Source organism: Cricetulus griseus, chromosome 2 (assembly GCF_003668045.3).
Source record: "Cricetulus griseus strain 17A/GY chromosome 2, alternate assembly CriGri-PICRH-1.0, whole genome shotgun sequence".
NCBI lineage: Eukaryota > Metazoa > Chordata > Mammalia > Rodentia > Cricetidae > Cricetulus > Cricetulus griseus.
The window spans coordinates 448434527-448459681 of NC_048595.1; the positions used below are offsets into that span (position 1 = coordinate 448434527).

Genomic DNA, 25155 nt, shown 5'->3' on the forward strand with positions numbered 1-25155 from the left:
ATCAAAAGTTACTCCCTTTCATTGAGTGATCATATTATATGTGTTACAGAAATGATAGTTTTCTCAGTGATGAGCATTTTTAAGTGTGAAGCCTTTGGTACAAGTAAAACATTGACTTATAGGGGCAGTGTTTTATTTATCGGTGACATATATCCTGGAGGCATTTATTAAAAGCTTTTAATATTTATATTAAGCCACTTGCCAAGTGACTGAGAAGGAATGATTTTTGTCTCTTTTCATTATTATTTTTTTCATAAGAAAGTATGATAACTTTTAAATCAGGGGTATCAGGAAAGATTATTCATTTTCAGGTATATATTAAAAAGTATCTAATAACAATTTGATATTTGTTAAAAGGTGTATATATCATATATATAGTACATATAATATATATGATACATATATAACCTCCTCTTACAGATTTTCTATAAGACTCTATTCTGTTCCTAAATTCATTTTCATAGTGGTATTCTTAGTACTTTCAGCATATGTATGTTTATTACATTGGCGTGTTACTTTTCAAAGAAGGCGTTTTTGTCCAGTACTAAATTACTCCATTCGTGTTTGTGGTGAACAATGGTGGCTGTTAGAAGCCCTGAACTCAAATAGGTATCACTAGACTATTGCCAAGCATACTGTGACTCTGTTGAAGGCACTGCCAAAGGCTGCCTGTGCGTTGGTAAGAGCCATGTCGCCCGCATGCTGCATGATTCCGCTGTGAATGGAAGAACACCGTTGCTGTATGTATCTTCTCTAACTCCCATCAGGGTCTCACTGTGCGGGCCTGTTCAGCACCTCAGTGCTCGGGGGTTCTTCAAGTGCACCTAACCTACAGGATTATGCTCGTTCTCATCGTAAAAAGCTGACCTCTTCTGGCTGCATAGATGGTATGTGCACACACGCACACAGATTCATCCGTACACCCATGCATACGCTTGTGAGCGGTGTTTCTCAAAAGCAAGTCTAAGGCCACAGACTTCATTGGGACCCTCCAGACACCTTCCCACAGGACTGTCAGTGTTCTCTGGCGTCTACATCTGGGGCCCATGTTTTGTCAGTCAATAACAGTTAGATTTAGACTACATGTACAATAAGTGGTTTGTTGAAATAGAAAATTTTATGACCTCACTATTATTTTAGCTGATTTGAGAACCTAGATTATGAAGAATAAATTTCCCTTAGCATTTAAACATTTGTTCATGGCTAACACTTGTTTTATTTGTTAATATGAACAAATATTTAGCATAGAATAGAATGGAATATTTATTTGCGAGAGAAAATATATCAGCAGTCATTTTTATTAAAATAAAGTAGAATGGGATATTTTTAGGATCCCTGTTAATGTGATGTGGGTTTTAAAAACTGATATTCGGAACATCTTTGAGACTCATGAAATTTGTCCTTTTTTGCTAGAAGGGGCGTTTTCAGCTCTTTCAGGGTCAGCACTGTTTAAAACGTTTGCTCTCATCTGTACAAATTCAGTCAGTAAAACATGGATTTACTGGAATTGCCAGGTCATCTTGCTTTCCTTTCTTTTGTACATTTCATTAAACATTTTGCCTGTACCATCAAGCCAGTTTACTGCTTTTAACCAGTCTTTGGCTTCCTCTCGTTGTTCTCTCTGCATGCCACCTAGTTCTGACTTCCTCACGTATTCGTTTCCCCTCTGTTTTAAGTGTTCTTCTTTTGGCAGCTGTGAACTTCAGGTACCTGTTTTTCTCTTTCTCAGACGCCACACGAGGGTCTGCTGTTAAAAGGTTTTCTATCTCATTTGCTCGACACCCAACCAATGGTACGTTTGCTTTTTATTTTAAAAGATACTCCCTGCTTCATCCCTTTTTAATTTTTTCTTTTGTTTTAAAATATGGGATACACAGTATCATTTATTTATCAATTTTTAATTTCAGTTGGCACACGATTGCAACTTATTTACCAAACCACTGATACTGTGTTGCTCCCTTTTCTGCTGTAATTTCCACCATAATTGAACATTACTTGTCAAATTGTCTAATGACCACAGTAATGATGAGCCTTAATTCTGAATTAACACCTGGAAATTCTAATTTCTTAAATGATCAGTTTATATAATTTTTTAAAAATACAATTACTGTTCCTTAATTTGTTCTTGATTTTTAACACTTATTTTTTTTTCTAATTATTTTTCTGATCACACTGTTTTATTGAGATATTCAACAAAAATACAAAGCAACCCATGTCAAAGAGCCCAGTGAGATGTGTCTCTGTAAAGGTCCTGGGAGCCAGCTGTTGTGAGGGGGACTGTGCAGCAGGCGTCTGGCTCTCTGTGAACAGAACTCGATGTGGTGGACAGCTCCACAGACTTTCCAGGATCAATCTGTCCTTGGGTGGCTGTATCAAGCAGTCGTCTCTTTTTAGTGCCTTTGCTTCTTCTTAAAATCTGGAGAATTCCTGGTAGAAAGAAAGCTAAAGTTAAAAGAAGCTCAGGTTCTGTTATAGTGAGGCTGGGTGGGCTCGTGTCATGACTGTTGAGGTAAACTGACTGGTTGTGGCATCCTAGCTTTTTGCTAAGAGCTTGACCTTGAGCCACAGGGAACATTTGCTGATCGATTGTGTTTGGGGAACACTTCCTTTGGTGTGAGACAGGGTCTGATGTTGTAGTCAGGCTATCCTAGAACTTATTGCGTAGACCAGGTTGGTCTCCAACTTGCAGTCATCCTGCATCAGCCCTCCCAGTACTTGGATTATAGATGACTGACACCATGCCTGGCTTACTGATGGTTTACAAATTCCATATAGCCTTTTCTTTCACTTGATCCCTGGAACTTAAGAACCGACATACAGTTATGTTCCCCTTCTGCACCTTATGACAGCACTTCTAGGTAACAGCCAGCTGAGTTAGGAAGAAAATTTAACCAAACAGCTTAATATGCTTTGCTTCATTGTAGCTGTTTAAATGTTATTTTTGGACAAAAAATAAACAAACAAACAAAATCTGATTTGGTACAGCTGAGACTATTCTAAAGGTAACACATGCTTAGAAGTCTACTAGATGAAAAGCACGGATCCTAAGGAATCCAAACTCACAGAAATCCCTATAGGAGGTGTCAGCTTTTGTATGAGCCCATGTTTTCACAGCAAGCACTGGGTTTTCTGGGAAAGTTCTATGTTTAACTTTAGGTAAAAGTAGTAGTAGTACTAATTACTTCAATGTAACAGAAGATAAGAGTAATGTCGTATTCCTTTGGTTTAGGCCTTTTCTTTTAAATGTGGCTTTTCTCCATTATACAGCTTGATGCATAGGACTGTATTCCTGTCAATTCTAGAGACTCTTCTTTGGGGACTTTGATTTCTTCGTCTTCTTTCATGCCACTCTGTCTTATCTGCCCTGTGAACTGTCCTTCTACTCTTTCACTTTTTATTCCCCGTGATATTCATGTGATCTCTGTCTTTAACCTACTTCCTGGACTTCTCCTCCCTCCATCTTTAGTTAAAGGATGTGATGAGCAAGTATCTTCTGACAGTCTTTACCTTATTTTCTGGGCCTCTGCAGAACACCTATACCTCTGTAGGTGCTGGTCCGCTTCCTCTATGGAATGTCTAGGCTCCGGTGGTATGTTTCCATAGCTTCCAGACCTGTCAGCAGGGTGGCTTTTGAGACTGCTGCACTAAGCTTTCATTGTACATTAAGAGCTGATGTGAGACAAACAGCAGGAGTATAGTCTAGAGCAGTTTGGTCAGACATCATCTGCTGTTTTGAAATTCAGCAGGCAAATGAAAGGAACCGTCACAAAAGACTGACAGCTGAGCACCCCTGGAAAGGAGAAATGCATAATCTTTAGAGAATTGCAAAGAAAGGATTTGTGCTATTTTGCATGAACCACTTGTGTTTAAGAAGAACCAGAGTTGTGAAGCTTCCTTCCTTCCTCAGTGTGAACTGAGTGAGGTGCTTTAGCTGCTGCTGGGGTCCTCTGTTGCTGCTTTTGTTTTGTTTTGTTTTAACATTACATGAAATGGTCTGTCATGCTTTGGTTTGCATCTGGAAATCAAGCATTAATTTTATTAATCCTTTGGTTGTTTTCATAACAATATTCAATTCCCTTTTTAAAAGTTTCCCAGTTCCAACTGAGAATTCCAGCAATTCTTGACTTCCTCCCAAATTTTAAATAAATTCAATAGCATGTAATCTCATAGTGAGCGTATGTATGTCGAAAAGAGTCTATTTTGCAGCCTGAGTGTAGGTGACTTTTACTTTTTCACTAATAATACTCTATTTTTATTGCAAAATTGAGTATTAGGGGTATTTCTTCATAGAAGACTTAGCTTGAATTTTGGGAAACACTTGTTATTTTAAAAGTATAAGAAAATAATTTTTAAAGCCATTCAGTTAAATAAAGTTTAAATGGATAATTTTATTCTTAGAATGAAGAACTACTGTTTTGTTTTAGAAAAGTAATTTGTATGTATAAGGACTTTCTTGTCACGGATTACATTAACACATTGCTGCATGATTCATCATGAAATTTTGTATGCCTGTGCAATAGTTAAACATGGATATACTTGCATTTTGTATTGCTTCTTACTCAGTCTAACTTTGCTGAACCAGGGCTTTCCAAAAATGGAATTATTGGTGTTCAGTAAAGGATTGTTTTGGAATTTTAAGCCCAGCCTGATTGAGGAAGTGTTGCTCCAGGACCACGTTATGATGTTATTGGCCTTAGAGAAAAATTACAATTTGTGTTTTATAGTGGGAAATTACCAATATGGAGTCAGGTAGAAATACAAGGGTATTTAATAGGGAAAAGTCTTACTTACAGAGCGACCTAGCCAGCCGGCGTGGCAGCAGTCTGTACGCAAGCCCAAAAGAGTAACCTAAAGCGAAAACGCAGTCACCCTATGTCCCCTGACCACACCCTCGCAAGCTTGTGAGGGCGTGGTCAGGCACATCTGTAGCCAGCCCCTAAGTAGGCATGGCTACAGCTTCCCCTACAGTGTTTCACAATTAACTACATAATTAACTCCTGAAATTGTCAGAATGTACCTTCATTATCATTTAGTTGTTGAAGTAGATATTATCAAGGTACTGTAACATCCTGGTCTCAGGGAAAAATATGGCATCAGCTTGTTCATCTGTTAGTAGATCTGACACTGAAAGACTGAAAAGTGAAAACTCCTTTCCCCCCACACCCCAGGTTTTCTCCTTGGTATCCTTAGGTTTTAGAGCATTGAAGGACTGTGTGCATGCTGCACTGTTTGACTCTATTTAAAGTGATCATGGTCATACCTTGTTTTGGTTCCATGTTGCATAGCATCTGGTGTCATGACTTGAAAGCTCTTGTGCGTCCAGCCCTGAGTAAGTTGCCTTCCTTTATAATGATTGAGTTTTGAAAAAGCCAACCTTACCCTTTTGTTCTTTATTTCTTCTCTTTTAGGCTTTGAGCTGTATTCCATGGTACCATCCATCTGTCCTCTGGAAACTCTTCACAATGCCCTGTTTTTAAAGCAAGTGGATGACTTCCTGGCTTCCATTGCTTCTCCATCAACTGAAGTTCTACGCAAAGCCCCTGAAATGTGTATGGAATTTAACTTCGTTATTATTTAATTATTAAACAGTAGATATCATTTGAATATAGCCCAAATTTTAACAATGCAAATTCAATGGTAATTATGAATAGAATTTCAAGAGAGAGATTTAAGAGAATAATATTAGTAATTTATTTGTGTTACACATGTGTAATAGACTATTTTCCTTGATTTTATTCCCAAATATTTTTTTCTAACAGTAAAAGTAAACAATATAAAGTTTGCATATTCTTCTTTTTTTAAAACTATACTTGCTGGAAAGCTCACATTCATGTTTTGTAATTTACAGAGCATTGACATGAACTCACACATGTCCATCTCTCACCATTTTTGCTGAGTAGAGACATTGAGTTGTTAGTGTTGTTGGTTTTCATTTTTGGGGACAGGGTTTCTCTGTGTAATCCTGGGTCTCTTCAGACTCACAATGACCCTCCTTCCCCAGTTTCCTAAGAGCTGAGATCATGACCATGTGCCACCCTTTTCAGCTTTAGGAAGATGTTTTATAAAAGATGCCAAATTAGAACAATACGCTTTTAAACTGTACTTCTTTGAAAGTAGTCTAAGGAAGGCATTCGTGTGTACTGAGAGAGTTCATAGCTAAGTGAGTTTTGGAATTGACTGTGTCCTCCCTGGACCTATAGTTACATTAATGTGTAAAATGTTCAGAGTTCTACAAAGAACCCAGGTCTTGGGTTTTCAGCAACATTTTTTGTTGTTAGGGAAAAAACAAGCTTTTTTTTTTTTTTTTTTTTGTGGTAATACATGAAACATCAGGTGGCACTTGTCATTTTAGCTCACAGCAGCCCTCAGCATGTTGGGATTCCCAGTTTGGTAAGTATTAGTTTGAGGAGAGTGCTACTCTAGTTACAGCTTAAAAAGCAACTAACTTTCTTTGCATATTATCCTCTTTTCTAAGGTTCTGTAATATATTTTGCCTGAGCATAAAATGATATAGACATTTCATAGAGGTTTTTAGAATTAATGCCACTTTCCTGTCTTGATGTCACTTCCCTTTCCTGGGCCATCACACTGTAGACCTGAAGAGAACTGTTGGCAGTTTAGTCTGTCCCAATGATGTTCCTGCATTTCCTCAAGGCAATTAGACCCTTTGCCATTTCTTCTGATTCTCGTAGTAGAAGTCAGCTGTCAATCAGTAGTGGCAGTGAGGATGTTTCTAAACTATTTCACTCTGGAGATGCCTTTGGGAAGCAGGTCTTACCTTCAGATATTACAAACGAAGCGTCTGTAATATATATCCAATCAAAGAAGTTGTAAATAAGACAGTCAGGAATATGAAGAAAATTAATCTCATTTATGTTATCTATAACCATAAAATACACAGTGCCGTTCCCCTCAGAACAGATAGTCCAAATAGGTTCTCTTACAGTGCATTGCTATCCCCATAGACATCATGTTTTATTGTTCCCCTGGGCTGAGGTTTTAAAACTCTTCAATTAGAGAGTATAGAATGAGTCTCAAAAGTGAAAAGGGCTCCAGGCAGCTATTGATAACTATTTAATTCTAGAAAGTTTGCAGTCCATGACTTGAAGGTCATACAGGAGTGATGTCTCTTTGTTCTTAGGAAATGTAATAGTTAGAGAAAGATAATCTTAAGGCTTATTCTGCAGTGCTCTTATTTTATGATGTATTCATTTTTTTTAATAGTTATCGAATCCAGTTCATTAGAGTATGTTATTATGACATTAATGAGGTGATTTTTAGATTCCTGTCCTGTTTGTTCTGATGAGCTCTTCTCTATATCATGAGTACAAATTATACTTCTAGACTTCTGGATTTCTTAAAATTTCATGTCGTTACATATTTAGAGAACTAGATGTAAAGGTCTATCACACAATATAGTCCATAGGATTGGATAGACATTTGGGGCAGACTAGACCATTGGGCCATAACCTAGATTGCCAAGGAACATTGAAGATCCATGAGTAAGAAAGAAGCCGAATATTAGAGCATTTTATCTCCTGGGACGTTTTCATCCAGCAGATCTGCTTTGATGCAGTTTATATTTAACATGGTATTTGAGGAAAGGTTCCTGTCAAAGCAAAAACCCTAGTTGACATTGTTAAGGACAATCAACTAGTCAGTTATTAATCAGTACTAAAGCCCAGCTCTGCTAAAGCCTTTGTTACACCCCACCCCCACTTCTTTGGGAAAGCCAAATAAAATGTGGTGCCACTTTTGAAATATCTGAATCTCACATTTTATAGAGCAGTTGAAGAATGTATAATAAGTATGAGTATTGTAAGTTTACGTTATTTATATTTAATTCCCAGTAAGCACAAAACTATACTGATTCTGTAGTATTTATAGCAAAGGAGAAGAGATTGCTAGTCTGCTAGCGATGGAAGGTTTTTCTTCGTCGAGGACAAACTTCAAAAGTTGTGACTGACAGCAGTAGTATACTAACGGTGAGCTCAGAAACCCAGACAAGTGAATTAGTCCCATGTGCTCCCTGCATGTCGTCCCATCTTTGCCCATAGGACTGCCTAGCCCAGAATTCATTCTTTACCTGCTCTTTCTGCACAATTTAGTGTCTCCATGTTGAATAGAAAGCTGGGCTGTGGAAGGGAGAACAATAAGTTCCCCTCCCTTCCAGGAAGATAGCTTTCAGCTGTGCAATAAAGAAAATCTGATTTACTTAACTTCTTATGATATAGCTAGGTTTTTTTCTTAACTATGATATGTCAGTAGATGAAGATACCTATAAATAAATGTCTCCTAAGTCTATACTTGTCATTAGCATTCTCTCTTTACAAATTACTGTTTGTTATAGGCAGTAAAACTCTACCACAGCTCCCTGCCATCCCTTTAAGTGCCTCTTAGAGCAGAATAAAAGAATATGCTCCTCTGTGGGTTTGTGGAGGCAGGTGTTGGGGGTTTGTTATATACTGTTGAAATAATGTAGTTGAAGGATAAACACTTATTTCAGTTAAGACTGTGACAGAACTGCCTTTTTATTAGAAAGGTGACTTGGCTGAATTGACTCTGTAACCCTTGTCTTTTCTATTATATATACTATTATTTGTACGAATTATTGGACATATTTTTACTCACTAAATTATATCATTACAATTTTTGTAATTGGTCTTGTGGCATAGGGCTGTAACCCTACCCTCTCAGGAGACTGAAGCAGAAGGATTACACTTTCAGTGCTAGCCTGGGCAACAGCTTTGAGTACAGGGCCAGCCTGAGCATCTTAGGCTGTCTCCAAATAAGAAGTAGAAAGAGATACTAGAGATACTGCCTGGTGTTATAGTACTTCCTTAGCATGTATGAAGAAGCCCTGGGTTCAACTCCCAAGATGGTGAAAATGAGAGTCAGAACAGTTTGTGTAGTGTTAAGATAGACATATTAGGAAGTCACTACCTTTTGTTTATTTTTTTGCAGCCTCTATAGCCTCACGTGCCAGCCCAGCAATGAGGAGAAAAGTTTCCTTAAATACATACACACCTACAAAGATACTCCCCACACCACCCGCTGCCTTCAAGAGCACCAAAGCAAGCAGCAAAGCAGGTCAGAGATGCCTTTGACTATGGCTTCCTTAAGGCGGTAACAGCAGAGGGAGTGCTTGCTCCAGTGGTGTAAAACCATAGCATTTCCCACGGCTTCCCGAGGAGTGAGGTTGAATCCAACATCTATTGTCATGACTCATTTACACACACTCTTATCTATGTAATCTCCCTTTCCTGTTTTCATCCATGTCTTCCCCCCATATCTGTTGGTCCTGAGGCATCATTTTATGGTTAAAAAAAAAAAAATGCCCAGAGTTTCATTTGTAGGCTGGCGATAGGACTCTCAAATTCATCTCTTTTGTCAGCATCTCTGTCATAACTTCCTGTTCTCTAACTCTGCTTCTCTGACCTCATGATTTTCTTGATGTTCCCTATCCCAGACAGGTATTCTAACCTGCTCGTTTTGTGGTTTCACTATAAAATCTCATGGCAGACATGTCGTGATTCTTTTCAAGTTTCTAATGCTTTTAGATATTCTTTTTATTACGAGTTTTGGTTTGGCATCAGAAGAACATATATCTTATCACCTCTGCACCTTGTTAGTTAATGTGACCTGCCTGACACTAACCCTCAGTCTCCACTGAGAAAATCTGGGTAATGATTCTGTTACAGGATTGTCAGAGGTGAATACGCATGTGTAAAGTACTTGGTCTACATTATAAAAACCCACTGAATGGTAGTCTCTTTTATTGCTGTTTTGCTGTAGCTACCCTCCATTTCTGCCAGAAAAAATGAATCCCCTTGGCACCCTTGCCTTCTGAATCAGTCAGTATTGTAAATACATTTGAACCTTGTACAGTCAAATAAGGGCTGTGAAGCTAGTGTTTGACACTGCACAGTTGTCTTATATATAATTTTGATGCATTTAATATATAATACAAAACTGACATTTGTATAGTTCCTTTACTAAGAAATTAGTACTGTTTTTATGTCCATGGCAATGCAGAAAACTGCAGAAGAGGTGTGGCTTGTGTCAGCATAGCCAGGAATCAGGGGACCAAAGGTTTGAATGCTCTTGGAATTGCAGAACACATTGCTTTTGCTTACATACTAATTACCCTATAAATGCATGGCATGAACACTTTTAAGTAACAAAGTTAAGACAGTGTTGGATGTGTTATAAGTGGATTTTAAATTATTAGGCCATTCTTGAATTTCTGAGGGAATGCTACTTGTTCATGCTGTGTGATACACACAAACCAAAACAACCACAGCAGCAAAGTGGAAGCTTTCATGTCATGTATGAGATGGTTTTGGTCTGTAGTTTCGTGTGCAGAATGTCTTTTTCAGGGTTACTATCAGAGTGGTGGTATTTTCATAAAAGACCCTGGAGATATTTCTCCTTTTGTGTTTTCTAAGTACGTTTTGTAAGATTTTAATTTCCACTTGAAGTCCTTGGTAAAATTAATTTGATGTTTCATTTTATGGCACATTTGATGATTCACATTTGCCAGGGAATTTATTCATTGTGTCTAAGATGTCCACTTTGCTCTTCATAACTGTGTGTGTTCTGCCTTGTTTTGCTTGCACTCACTAAAGAGTCGTCTTTTTTATTTTTTATTTATTTATTTTTTTGGCCTTTTACTTGTTTCTCTGCTGGCTTTATCCTTGGTTGGTTCCTCCTCTTGGTTTCCCCTTTCCACTTCCTGTAGGTTTACTTTCATTCTTTATTTCTAGTATGCTGGAACCTTCTTCATTAGACGCTCTCATAAGATTTAAGCTGCAGGTCCTCTTTCAGCTTTCCGCTCCACTCTCAGTATGTGGAGTTAAAGGCACCCTCTAGTGTGCCTTGTGACTTTTTTCTTGATTTAGGAAAATTAGGAAAGACCTGATTAAATTCTAGTCATGGGGAATGCATATGCCAATTTATTATGTAATTCTCAACCATTATTAAATACCTTATATGATTTCAGTCTTTTAAGTAAGAATTGTGCAAATGCCAAGCTCTGGGTTTGATCCATCGTGCCATCTCAAAAATAACAAAAAATGTATTTGGTAATTCATTGATCTGAATAGATGAAATTTATCATTCATTAAATCATGGTTGATGATGTTATATTGTTCAAATGTTCCACTTCCTGGAAGGAGGTAGGGACAGGAATAAGATATGCTTAGTTATTTATCAATTCACAATTTCAGTTACAGAATTACTTACTTTTCCTTTAACTTGATGAAGCTTAGTTTTGTATCTTTTGGAGAACTGTTATTTAATGGCTACATATCCAATTGTTAGGTGTTATTTTGTTCACTCATATATCATAATAAAAATTCTCTCTAGTTTCTGGAAATATTTGCTCTTAGTTTATTTTATCTGATGTGACTATAAATCTTTAGTTTTCTGAGGCTTACTTAATCTAAGTATTTAAATTATCTTATAGGCAGAATATATTCACTAAAAATATCAGCCCTGTTTATTGTGGTGTTCAGATTCCATTGACCCGCAACGTGATTATTGACAAGACTTTTTAATTTTTTCTCATACGTATTTTTACTCTTTTATGCTTTATTTTGAATTGACTCAGTAATCTGTAGAATTTCGCTTAAATATGTGTGTTGCTTCTTGTTGTATTTTTTGCAGTATTTTATTGATTGCTCTAAATACACATTCTTAGCATTTCATAGTCTACTTGGAGTTAATTGTCTATCATCCAAAATAATACATAGTTTTTCTTCCTTCAGTTTTTCTTTTATCTTTTATTTCCTCGGTCCTTTCTACATAGTTATCATTATAAATGGTAAAGTACAATGCTGTGATAGTTGCCTTAAGTGGTAGTTTGTCTTACAGAAATGAAGCAGGGAGTGAAGATAAGGCCCTATACTTATCCACATTTTCTATTTTCTGATGTTTGTCATTCCTTCATTGAAGTTTTTGTTTCTGACTGGTTTCATTAAGCCTAAAACTTGACTGTTCCTTATACATGGGTCTGTGGGCAACATAGTCATTTTATGAGAGACAAATGGCTGCCTATTCTTGCCAGATAGTTTTGCTATCAAATTCTGGATAGAATGGGTTCTTTCCTTGACAGCCCACAGATGTTTTACTGTCTTGTGGTTTCCACTGTTTTATAGGAACTGCTAGTTAATTTGACTTGTCCGTGTATATAAGACTTTGAGTTCTTTCTGGCCATGTCAGTGTTTTCTGTGTGTGTGGCTTTCAGCTGCTTGGTTATGGCTGCCTCTGCTCTCGTCTTCCTTCTTTCTTTTTCCTTTGTATTGTTGGTAGAATCCTTATTGCTATTTACTTTTCTGTTTGCCTCAGTTGGCTAGAGTCCAACCATTTTTTGTGTCTGTTATTTTATTTTTATGCTTTAATTTGAAGCATTCTATTTGATTCTTCTTAGGTTTGATTTCAAGACTTACAAGTTTTTATCAGTGAATAAAATTAGCATAATAATTTATTTTACCATTGAGCATGAAGTTGCTGCTCTAAAAATTGTTTCTTAAATTATTGATTTCCTGATTTCAGGTCTGTGTCAGTTTTCTCCTTTACAAGCAAGATGTTTTTTTGTTTCCTGTTATGTTAAATACTTATAATACCATACATTAGTCTTAGTATATTAAGTAATTTTTTAAATTATATTTTAGACATTATAAATAATACCTTATAGAAGCTTTGATTTCTGGTATTTCAGTTATATTTCTCCAAAGAATATTGTTTTATCTTAAAAGTAAAGAATTAAATTTTTTGAACTCATATTTAAAATTATGTCCCTTGAAGTGGCTGACAGCTCACAAATTCAGTTCTCTTCTTGTAGCCTGCACTACCTGAGGCTTTCTGTACATGCAATAGATTAATCATAGCTTAAGTGTGACTTCCAGTCTCCCTTTTTCTGTGAGCTGTAGTTGTCCACATACTTGCCATCTGCGTCTTCGTGCTAGGAAGACTAGCTTTGGGGATGGAGTTTTAGCCAAGTTATGTGATGGGCATTGAGACCAGTTCTCAGACTAAATGTATTAGAAGGGAATAATGGAGGATCACCCTGTGTTGCTCTCTTCTTACACCTGTTGATTCTTCTCTAGTAACTGTCTAACTCTGTTGCTTTCGGCTGTCTTTTATACTGTTGTTATAGTTGTTCTTTCTGTTTGGGGCGGAATGCTTGTCCTATGAGGAAATGTCAGCCTGACGAGCCCAAGCTTGTATAGCAGAAGCATGACTGCACTTAGAGTAGTCAGGAAAGAGTGCCTTCCAGTTTTGCAGCCTTGCATAGCAGTGAGATGGAAGATGGAAGAGGATGTGGTAACTGTAAAAATGACATTCAGTTCTAAGCACATTTAGTGTGTGTTTCTTGTCAGATATAAGTAGAGACAGCTCTAATGGGAATTTGGATTTCTGTGTCTGGAGCTAAGGGGAAAGGCCTGGCCACAGTATCAATGAGATTGGCAGAATGGATTGCACTTACAATGACGGGTATGGACGTTTGCCTTGAAGAATGTAGAGTGAAATAAAATGTTGGTTTTGTGAACACAGCCTTTGGTCATCACATTTCTGTATTTTGTGTTGAGTTCTAAAAAGTTACATTGAAAGCTTATAATGTTTTGTTACAATTATAACAAAACAGCCCTCTGCACCATCATTACCTTACCCTTGATGACTTGTGTGTGTCCCAGTGACACTGTTCTTTCTTCTGTTTGTGTAGCCATCAGCGGACCGTCTCCAGCAGTTACTCCTCATCCCTCAAGTCGGAAGAAGAGCATGATTAGCAAAACTGAGGGGCATGAGCACAAGAAAAGCACAGGGAAGAAAAGATGAACTCGCACCGGAATCAAAGTTCCCATACTTAGAACTGGACTTGTTGCTTAACAAAAGATGTGTAAGAAAACCTTGACTAAGGCTGGTCAGAGCCAGTAAGCCATGCATTACCAGACTTTATGCATCTATTTGCTTTAAACAACTCGGAAGCCAGAGAAGCTTTGGTGGGATGTTCAAAATGTCTGTCAGCTTTCTATGTGTAACAGAGTTCATGACAACCGCTATTGCTGTCACTGTGATGATTACCATGTGCCTGTGGCAATGACAAAGGACTCAAGCGTCCTGCTGACTATTACCAAAGTGCTCTCTGACCAGCTGACTCTCCACACACTCTTGCGTCTCCACAAGATTGCTGCCAGTAAGGTTGGACAGGCAAGATCACATGTTGATGACTTTTCTTAAAGTCCATTTCCAAAGAGATCTCACTGACCATTTACATTAGAATTTTTTCGTTCTTGCTACTATACCATATGCTGCAATATTTATTAACTGGAGTATATAGAACATGAATTATTTTTTTCAATTTGTGCTTTGAATTTTGTATTGTGAATTATTTAAAATATTACAAACACAGGTGGGAGAACTATACCTTTATACACATAAATTTGCAAATTAATTTGTAGAAAATATTTTCTTTATATATTTCTTTACCATAAAAGGTACTTGGTTCATCAAGAAAAATTTCGTTTTCTGTATTTGCAAGAAAGGCATTTTTAGCGTTTCTTTTTTATGAGCTGTAACTGACAAGTGTATGAACCTTACACTTGATTTTCAGAGTTTTCTTGAGATCTATGGACTCAGATCTAAAATGAGAGTTGTTGGTGGAAAACTGAACTCTGCTGTTAGTAAGTGCCATCTTTGGTACATTCCTTTTGTTTCCATTCTTGTGTTCAGTATGTTTGTTGATTTCACCAAGAAAACTCGAAGAATGTGCATTTGTAGTAAGTAAATGCCATTTACAAATGATGAGATTTGGAAGGAAGATTGAGATCACTGTTGTAATTCCATCTAATATTTTTACAAAAAGAAGAAATCATTATCCTTGGTGCTTTTTCCCCTTGATGCACAAAACAGTTGTGTAAAACATTTGAAATGATTTACAAACTGAACAGTGCAGCCTGCTAAGTAAAAATCTCAAGCATTTGGTAGTGACATGAGTTAAAGTCGTAAGCTGTAGCTTCAAGCTTATGTTTATAACTACTGGACCCTTATTGTATATATAAATACAGTTATTAGAATTCTTCAAAGGTGACTTCTCACCTTAAATCATCTTAAATGAACTGACTTGTAGAGAATAGACAGATGTTCTTGGTTGTTTTAAAAGGGATAATATAAAAAAGTTACAAATATAAACAATGGAAGAAGTTCATTACTTCACTTGAATGTAAATGAATTAAATGGATTGTTTGGTGATATATCTTGTAAACAATTGAATGTATGTTAGTTTTCTATATGTGAATATGTGGTTAATGTGTTCATTATGGGGGGTGAGGATACTATTTTTATTTTTTAAGTGGAATGAATTAAAATTCTTTCTAGAATAAGAGTGACTTGAATGTAAAGTGCTTTATTTGCATTCTTTGTTTCTTTTGTATTTCAAAATAGAAAGTCCCCAGTAACACTTTATATTAAATAATAATTAAAACTGACTAATGACCATACACATTGCAGTTTATTGTCTTTCCCATTAGAAAGTATGCTAACACCCATTTTTCTCAGTATTATTTAGTAATTGTGATTTCACTTTATTCACCAAAATCAATACGATTGCTTTGTAAGCTCATCTCTTTGCAAGAGTCTTAGAATTGTTTTTCAAAACACTATCAGAGAGTCTAACAGCTACCACTGTTTATGGACACTTGTGTGAAATACCTTTTTCTTACAGGACTCAGATGTGGAGTTTGAGAGTTTTTAAATGCTAAAAGATGTTTGTTTCACAGTGTAAATTCTCCAGCCAGAAAAGAGGAAGCTGAGCTTGAGGAATTGTCAAGTCACCCTGAGGTGTTAGTTTTATTTATTTATTTATTTATTTATTTATTTATTTATTTATGGTTTTTCGAGACAGGGTTTCTCTGTGTAGCTTTGGAGCCTATCCTGGCACTCGCTCTGGAGACCAGGCTGGCCTTGAACTCACAGAGATCCTCCTGCCTCTGCCTCCCAAGTGCTGGGATTAAAGGCGTGCGCCACCACCGCCCGGCTTATCTTTCATTTTTTACCCTTAGGAGACCTATATCTCAAATCTTCAAGTCTGTTGGCAGACCTCGTGGACCTGATTTTACTGAGGTACATAGTCATTCTGAGAGGCCATCACAACAATGTGTATTAAAAGAAGTGTGCTGGACAGTTACGATCAGGAAATAGAGGCAGAAGGGAAACGGTAATGTGACAGAAGCGTGTGACATTGTGCTCAGGGTTTGTACACAGCAGAAATGCAATAGGTGACAGCTAAAAGTTAAAGTTCCTCAGGTAATCTTATTTAAAATTCATCAGCTATTGAGAGACTTTAGCTGGGTGGTAGGATTTATTACAGTGTGAGCAGTAAGAGTAAATACCACTAAAGATTCTGTTTACTTTAAAAAATTATCCGTGTGTGTGTGTGTGTGTGTGTGTGTGTGTACATATATATGTATAACTTAAATGGTGTTGTGCCATATGCCACCTGGAGTGATGATGCTCTTACAAAAGCCATAGACCGTCTAACAAAAACTTGTTGAGTTGTTGATCATGGTGGACCACAAAGACTCCCAAAACAGTATAGGATATTGCCGTTGCCCTTGGTTGCCTCCCAGAACTCGAAGGACCTGTTGCTGAAGACACCACACACTTTGGACACAAGACTCCTGGACTAGTGATAATGGTGTCCAAAGGTCAAAGTTGTTCATCTTACCCAGCTGTAAAGCCTGTAAACCCTGGAACTACAATGTTGCCCAGCATTCCCAGTGGTGCAATAGCAGCACTTCTCTCTTGGGGGGTCACTGATAGCTCCGTGACTGGACTTGAGGCCTACTCACTGGGAGGGAAATTTTCCTAATACTGTGAGCCAAGTTAACTGCCTGCGGCTGGGGAGCTCATGGACCCGACTTTTACCATGTTCCTAAACAAGTATCATTTCTAATTTTGCTTTATTTCGGTTTGCATTTGTGTTTTCTATTAGTTGTTTTCCTTTTGTAGTTATTTGAATATAATTTGCAATGGCTTTTGCTTTACAACTAATATTAAGATGCCTTGCAAGAGAGGTTTGTGTAGTCCATGTATCTGTAATGTCCTTTTAGAGGCAATCCTTTCTGGTGTTTTTGCCTGTAAGATTTTAATCTTCTTGAAGCTATAATTTTCATTGCAGACAGGAAAATACCAATGAAAACTGGCTTAAACTGTTAGAACAGCCATTAGACATTTCTCACGACTTAAAGGCAGAGAGTTGGCTTCAGCCACCTGCAATAATTTTATCAGTGGCCATGGTTGTCTTTCTCCGTTAACGGAACACAAACTTTATCTCGACCGTATTTCACCTCATACTCACGAGATGGCTGCCAGTGGCCATCAAAGCCACATCCTTGTTCATTACCATCCCAGCAACAATTCTTACCCATGGTGGTGATTTAGCACACATGGAACAACTTGGTTGACCATCTGTCCACCCCCATGTTATTAATTTATGGAAAATTCTGTGAGCCTGGAACTGGTGACCAGATCAAGTCCACCAGAAGCCTTAGCACTTGACATTTTGAACTAGATAATTGATCTGTGTTTCAAGATACTGAGCAGCATCTCAGAAACCGAGGTGTAGTCGTTTAAGACAAAATGAAAGCTGTGCAAGAGTAACCTGGGCTCCTTGTATCCCATCCCCCTCCTGTGGACAGGCATGGGTGGGAGGGGTGGGGGGGACTGATATGCAATTCGACCAGGGGAAATTCACTGATAGGCAATGAACGATGGGTGTTCCCTTCAGTGGGCTGGCTTCTCCTACTATTGTGTAGTAATAGGAAATGCTCTATTGTAGGCGCTCATCCCATTTCCATTGTTTCAGACAAGGAGCTGGTATTTTCCCCCTCAGATTGTGCCTTCTGCTTTGGAAACTTACCACTTGCTGTCTAAAGGTGTCAGCATTCTATCCAGGCACCTTCCTGTTTGACCCTCACTGCACTTAGCAGCCCTGGCTCATTGGGACTGAGGCTAGAGCTTCTTTTAATTTTGTTGATAATTTGTGTTTCTAGTTCCGTATATGAGGTTTCTTTGTGTTTCTGTTTCCATATATGAAGTTTTTATTATTGAAAACTGATTTTCCCCCCTTTCAACTTTAGGCATCACTTTTTTGGGGAGACTAATAGATTGGGGTGAAATTAATGGTACTACCAACAGCATGCTGTTGTCAGAATCAAATCAAATGACATTAAAGTGTGAGGTGAAAATCAGATTTGAGACATTATTTTTATTCCTTTGCTGTATTAGGGTTGTATATTGTCCAAATGCCAGCCAGGCCTCTGATTTCAGTGGCATCTCAGCATTTTTAGAGTCAAGGATGCTCTTGTAGCTTCTGAAACTCTGTTATGAATGTGCATGTTGCCAAGGGAACAGCCTGCCTGGTAACAATCTAATAGATTCCCCCCAAAGATCAAGGTTATTCTGGCATCTTCCCTATTTAAAAAAAAAAAAAATCCTTAAAATGAAACAAACCAATCTCAGAGCAGTGTTACAGGATGAGAGCAACTAGCAAACTACCATGCTTACTGTTTTAACAAATGAGGCATGTGTGTGCTGCCATGCACAAACTTCCTATTGTAACCATTGTGTAACCCAGGGGCTAATGGAAGCACAATTTAGATGCCCATTTTAAAGCTTTTATAAAGCTATGACTTGAAGACAGCAGGCCCTGGCTTTGTCATTCTGTGTACAGTGCTTCAGAGCACTTGATATATGGAAAGGTTTTTTTATTAAGAAAAAATGAATATGTCTTCTGAAAATGTTTTGCTGCTTTTAAAAGCCCATTTTTTTTTCCCCCCAGCTACTTGGTGCTCAAAAGAAAGCTCAAGAAAAGTGAGTGGATGAGTAGATTGATGGGAAGAAAGGAAGTGAGGGATGGATGATGCAGAATGACAACACAGATTCCACTATATTGCTAAAAATCATTGTTGCTATAGGAAAGAAATCAGAAAGCATATAATTTAAGGATTGTCTCTTTTGCTCTACATAAGAAGTCCAATATGTTTTGTGGCACCCATGCTGAAGATTCATGATGAAAATAGGAGACTTGCATGCTTCAGAACTTGTAGAAACCTTTTTGTAAGTCACTTGTCATGCATGTGTGGAGCATGCTCCAAGAGGGTGAGCTGCTTTGAAACAAACACAAGCTTCACCTGGAGAAATGCAATTTTGAAAATTTAAAATTGAAAGATGCAAAAGTCAAGAAAATAATGGAATCCTTTCAGAAACTTTAAAAAAAGTTTCCAGCTTGGAGTCACATGCCTAAAGTCTTCCTGTGTACAGGCTTGGCAAGAGAATGAAGTACCAAACCCTCTGTTTATGTGGGAAACCCTACACTGATCCATAATTCCATCAGGTCTTGGTTTTCTTATCTGTGACCCACAGGGTTTGCGTGAGGTCCTGTATCTTCAAAATCCACATGGCTTGCTTTTCCTTTCCCTCTTCCTTAGAATTTTAGATCATTTTCTAGTCCTTCTACTGTCACTGTCACTATTATCACAGTTAACATGGCCTTTTAAGCACTGGCTTCAAGAACATAACCAGGAAGTTAATGGCCCTTCTTCCCATTATCATTTCCTCTTACTCCTTAGTGTGGTTCTGAGTGATGTTTTGGGAATTATCAACATGATAGAATGAAATTTACTTAGACGATAGCTTCTTGTTAGTATGTAGAGTATGTGTAGTTCTTGGTATTAGTTGATACCATGAGTTCAAACTAGTTTCTTTTATTAACCCAAATAAAATCTAGAAGTATTTTTGCTACAACAACAACAACAATATGTACTGGATCAGTCTTTGGAGGTAGTATGGAATCCCATAAACTAAATGCAGATGTCTGTAAGGGAATATTTTAGTATTCAGGATTCTAACCCTTGTCTGATTAGCTGCTAAAATGACACCTAAAAAGTTAATCTGGAAAATTAATATCTGGTTTCTAACTTACTCCTTATAGGAGAAAACTTGTTTGCCAAATGTATTAGATATTGTTCTATTCCTGTGAAGCAAGACTATAACAGGACAACTTTCAGAAGAAAGCATTTAACTGGTGAGTTTCAGTGAGTGAGTCAGTGGTCATCATGGAAGTCATGGGGTCAGGCAGACACGGTACTGGATCAGGAGCTTATATCATGGTCCACAGCAGGAGAGAGCGAGGGAGACACACACACACACAGAAAGAGACAGACAGACAGACAGACAGACAGACAGACAGACAGACAGAGACAGAATGAGAGACACTGGGTTTAGCATGGGCCTTCCACACACCTCTTCCAACAAGACCATACCTAATCCTTCCCAAACAGTGACGCTAACTGGGGACCAAGCATTCCAATATATGAGCTTATATCATGGTCCACAGCAGGAGAGAGCGAGGGAGACACACACACACATAGAAAGAGACAGACAGACAGACAGACAGAGACAGAATGAGAGACACTGGGTTTAGCATGGGCCTTCCATACACCTCTTCCAACAAGACCATACCTAATCCTTCCCAAACAGTGACACTAACTGGGGACCAAGCATTCCAATATATGAGCCTAGGAAGGGTATTCCAATTCAAGCCACCACACCATGGAAGGAATTTAGTCAAAATTCCTTACCTAATTGCTAGATTTAGGATCTGTAATGTTAGCATTGGAAATGCCTACCAAAACATGATAGATTGCAAAATCTCTATGGTCTCCCTGTGGTAAATATAAAAGTAGCCTTTTTAAATATACAAATGTCCTTAGAAGGCATTCTGTAATGGCCAATAATGCCATAAGTGGAAGCTATTTCCATGATAGACTGAGAACAGGCCCTTTTTTCACCTAATGTGTGCTAAGTGAACATCTATTATAAGCAGTAAAGCTTTAGGACGAACAGCTCTGAAGTTGTCAACTACAGAATGTTTCCAAGTGGCTCATGGTTTTATAACCAGTTCATATGTGAGTTCTTGCCTATCATTTAAGCTAGAGAGGACACTCATTGGAGGGTATGTTTCATTCTGTGTAAATACTACACTTTGATTGGTGATACAAATCCTAAGAAATGAGGAAGACGATTTTCATGATTAAAACATGAAAGGATTTTGAGGTTTACCCTCCTTTATAGCCTTAGCTATCTGGTTATTGGGGATAATAATAGCCTGAAAACCACAAGAAGCAGATTAGGCAAGTTTGTGCTGCTGTCCGAGAACCTGATAATGAGTCATTTATAGCAAACAGAAATCCATTCCCTCTCAGTTCTGGAGGCTGCAGAGTCTACTCGCAAAGTGCCGCCAGGTTAGGAACATGTAATTTTTATGAGCCACCTGTTTCAGTCTTATGCACATAACAGCATGACTGTCCCCCAGTCCCGCAGAATATAACTATCTACAGACAGAACTCTAAGCAGATCACTTAAGTGAAATAAGGTCAAATAGAAGGGCCCTCACCCCATGACTAGTTTCTGTGGAAGAGATTAAATTATGAACCATACATAAATTAAGGAAAAACCCCATGTGAACACAGTTAGACTGAACACAACTTCGTTAGGCCAGAAACCTCAGAAGAAACATTGAGCTCAGACTTTCAGCTCCCAGAAGCACAAGAAAATGAATTTCTGTTACTTAAGCCAGCCATTCTGCTATTTTATTATGGCAGCTTAAGAGAAGTGAATACAGCAATGAAATATTTAATTCTTTTTTTAAGTTTACTTTCTCTGAAACTACATATGGGAACCCTAGCATTATTAAGAACTCAAGACAAAGGAAAATAAATATGAACGCCTCATCTGTTAATTCTGTTTGATTCCCACTAGTTGAGCTTACCTTCTTGTATGTAATTGTTATCAAATGAAAATGTATGTGACTCACTGGCAAATGGATTTTCTGGAATTCTGCATTGAAGAAGAGTAGAATTCCATAGTTCAAAGTAAGGTTTGGAGTTGATAGAATGCAATCAAGCCCTGATACTGCTGCTGTATAAATTATGTATAAACTAGATACTCAAAGAATCCACTTCTCAGGGGGGAAGAGTCAAGAAGGTAAAAGGTGTAAAGTTTAGAAAACTTTACAGGACTGTAATATGTGGATGTTGAACTTGCAATTCACATATCAAACACCAGATGGCAGTTTGGCTGGCTAGTCCTGGCATTCTACTTAGGAGCTAGCTAGCATGTGATAACAAATTTCTGGAAGATGTCTATGGAAATAAGGTAAACTTAATATCACAGTACAAATAATTTTATACCAGACCACAGAATCCTATGTAAAACAAAAGCTTAAAGTATTTTTGAATATATTAGATGTTTTCTGTCACGAAGTTTTCCAATCATGGCTCCATGATTTACTGACCAAACAGCCACAACCAAGCTACTTACTTTTTATAAAGCCCAGTTTTCTTACTTGAAAACTATTACATACATGTAACTTTTAATTTATTCTGTTTTTCCCCCCCTGGTGATTGGACCGAGGACCCTGCACATGTAACTTAAGCACTCTGACCACTGGGCTATGTCACTGTTCGCCATTTGACCCTGTTTCTCTGTACTCGTATTTTATGCCAGGCATTGTGCTAGAGGGTCAGGATATAGGAAAGATAAGTTTTGCATATTTTCTATCCTTTGGGGGAGTTAGGAAGCAAAGGAACATGAAAATAAAATGGGGTTATTAGAGATGTGGAAAGGATGAGAGATTTAAAAAGTGTAATAGAAAACATGGTGTGCACTCACTCAGACATGGTGTGCACTCATGGTGTGCACTCACTCAGACATGGTGTGCACTCACTCACATGTGGTGTGCACTCACTCACATGTGGTGTGCACTCACTCATACATGGATTTGACACGGAGAGCAAAGGATTACCAGCCCACAATTCACACCTCCAGAGAAGCTAGGAAACAAGGAGGACTCTAAGAGAGACATACATGGTCCCCCGGAGAAGGGGAAAGGAAAAAGATCTCCTGAGCAAATTGGGAGCATGGGGGAAGGGGAGAGGGAGCTAGGAGAATGAGAAGGGGAGAAGAGGAGGGGTGAGGAGGACATGAGGGAGCAGGAAGGCTGTGTAGGGGGAAGAATAGAGTAGAGAGAAATAGGAGATACCATCAAAGAGGGACCCAGTATAGGTTTAAAGCAAAATCAGGCACTAGGAAAATGTCCAGTGATCTACAAGGATAGCACCAACTAACAATCTAAGCAATCATGGAGAGGCTACCTTAAATTCCCTTCCCCAATAATGAGACTGATGACTACCTTATATGTCATCCTAGAGCCTTCATCCAGCAGCTGATGGACGTAGAAGCAGACACCCACAGCTAAACACTGAACTGAACTGGAATCCAGTTGCAGAGAAGGAGGAGTGATGAGCAAAGTGGACAAGACTAGGCTGGTGAAGCCCACAGAAACAGCTGACCTGAACAAGAGGGAGCTCTTGGCCCCCATGGGAAACAAGCATGGAACTGATCCAGACCACATAAATGTGGGTATCATTGAGGAGGCCTAGGGAATCTATGGGACCTCTTGTAGTACATCAGTACTTATCCCTAGCATAGGAATGGACTTTGGGATCCCATTTCACGGAGAGGAATACTCCCTCAGCTTAGGCCCTATCCCAAAGGATATGACAAACTCTGAAGACCCCCGCCCCAAGGCCTCATTCTCCCTGGGGAGCAAAAATGGTATTGGAAAGATAGAGTGTTAGTGAGGGCAGGGGAGGAGGGGAGGGAGAGGGAACAGGGATTGACATGTAAAACAATCTTGTTTCTAATTTAAATAAAAAAATTAAAAGTGTAGTAGAAAGAGTGAATATGTACAAAATATATCATATGCATACATAGAAATATCATAACCAAATCTGTAACTTCATATAATTATTGTATATTAAAAATGAATGAAGGGCAGAAACCCTTGCACTCACAAAGCTTATATTCTAGGTGCTAGAGCCTAGTAAATAGCTTTCACATACAGTCAGGTCCAGGTTGGTTCCAGGATTTTGAAGTGCCATTTGCTATTCCAGTTTTCATGGAATTTCAAAGGACCCAGAGCAAACTGGTTTCTACAGCAAGGTTTGCAAAAGTCCACCTATTCTGCACTCAAAGTGATTGTCAAACAACTGGAAGTTTTAGGTAAATCTGTAATGCAGGCATATGGAAGTGTGTACATAGTTGAAAGAAAGGAATGTTTTCAAATACATTGTTTAAAAAAAAAAGGAACTTTTGCAGAGAACTGTGTACCCCCATTACTTTGGAGTACAGGTAATGTCTTTTTCATCTTATATTCAGAAGCATTACTGACTTGAGTTCCTAGAGCTGAAGTGTACCAGGCTTTTCTTTTTTTGTTACCACCAATCAGCTCCCATATCATGACATGGGAAGATTTGTTATTTGTGATGAATGCTTGGCCTAGCTTAGACTCATTTCTGTCTAGCTCTTTTAACTTAAAGAAACCTGTTTCTCTTTATCTTCCGCTTGGGGATTTTTTACCTTTCTTCCTTCTGTATATCTTACTTTCTGGTGTCTGGCTGTCTGTTGGCTGCCTGGCTGACCCTGGATGTCTTTTCTTTCTCCCTTGTTCTCTTCTCCCTTCTTCATTCTTCTCTCCTATTTATTCTCTCTGCCCAGCAGTCCCACCTATTCCTCTCTTGCCAAGCTATTGGCCATTCAGCTTTTTATTAGATCAATCAGGTGCCTTAGGCAGGCCAGGTGAAACAAATGCAACACATCTTTACATAATTAAACACACACCCATGTGACATTAAACAAATGCAGCATAAGCAAATGTACCACATCTTTACATAATTAGAATAATATTCCACAGCACTTACGCACATAAAGCCCCGAGTGCACCAGTACAGGCCTGACAATAAGAAAGCTGCACTGAAAAGGTGCATGCCTATTGGTGACCTGCCATACAGCAGCAATGTTCCCTGTGGTCGAGACATGAGCTCTAAAGATGCTAGAATCCTTCTGTAGAATAGAGATAGTGCACCAGACATGCACAGGATACCCAGGAGCCATTGAGTCGGGCATTGGCAAGCTTACAGTCTGAAAGCCTCTGCAGCAGTTATCTTACAGGCTGGGGAAGTGAGTAGGTGACAAAAGCACTTCCCATGTCAGCATGGGGAACTGAGTTTTAATCCCCAGAACCCATGTACA

The 25155-nt window shown here is 38.3% G+C and overlaps 1 protein-coding gene across 14 annotated transcripts in view; it reads left to right on the top strand.

Annotated features, from left to right (window-relative positions):
• The window catches only part of Ppip5k2 (diphosphoinositol pentakisphosphate kinase 2), a 58843-nt gene extending 43345 nt beyond the window's left edge, over window positions 1-15498 (top strand). For 4 of the 14 annotated variants that reach the window (XM_027397711.2, XM_027397713.2, XM_027397712.2 and 1 more), the window contains 5 exons: window positions 768-887; window positions 1730-1792; window positions 5409-5549; window positions 8965-9090; window positions 13727-15498. In XM_027397711.2, the coding sequence (XP_027253512.1) occupies window positions 768-887; window positions 1730-1792; window positions 5409-5549; window positions 8965-9090; window positions 13727-13839 (563 nt within the window). In that variant the 3' untranslated portion in view covers window positions 13840-15498. The remainder of the gene's footprint in view (window positions 1-767; window positions 888-1729; window positions 1793-5408; window positions 5550-8964; window positions 9091-13726) is intronic. The other 10 variants (XM_027397718.2, XM_027397719.2, XM_027397722.2 and 7 more) reach the window with 7 other exon arrangements.
• The last annotated feature ends 9657 nt before the right edge of the window (window positions 15499-25155 follow it).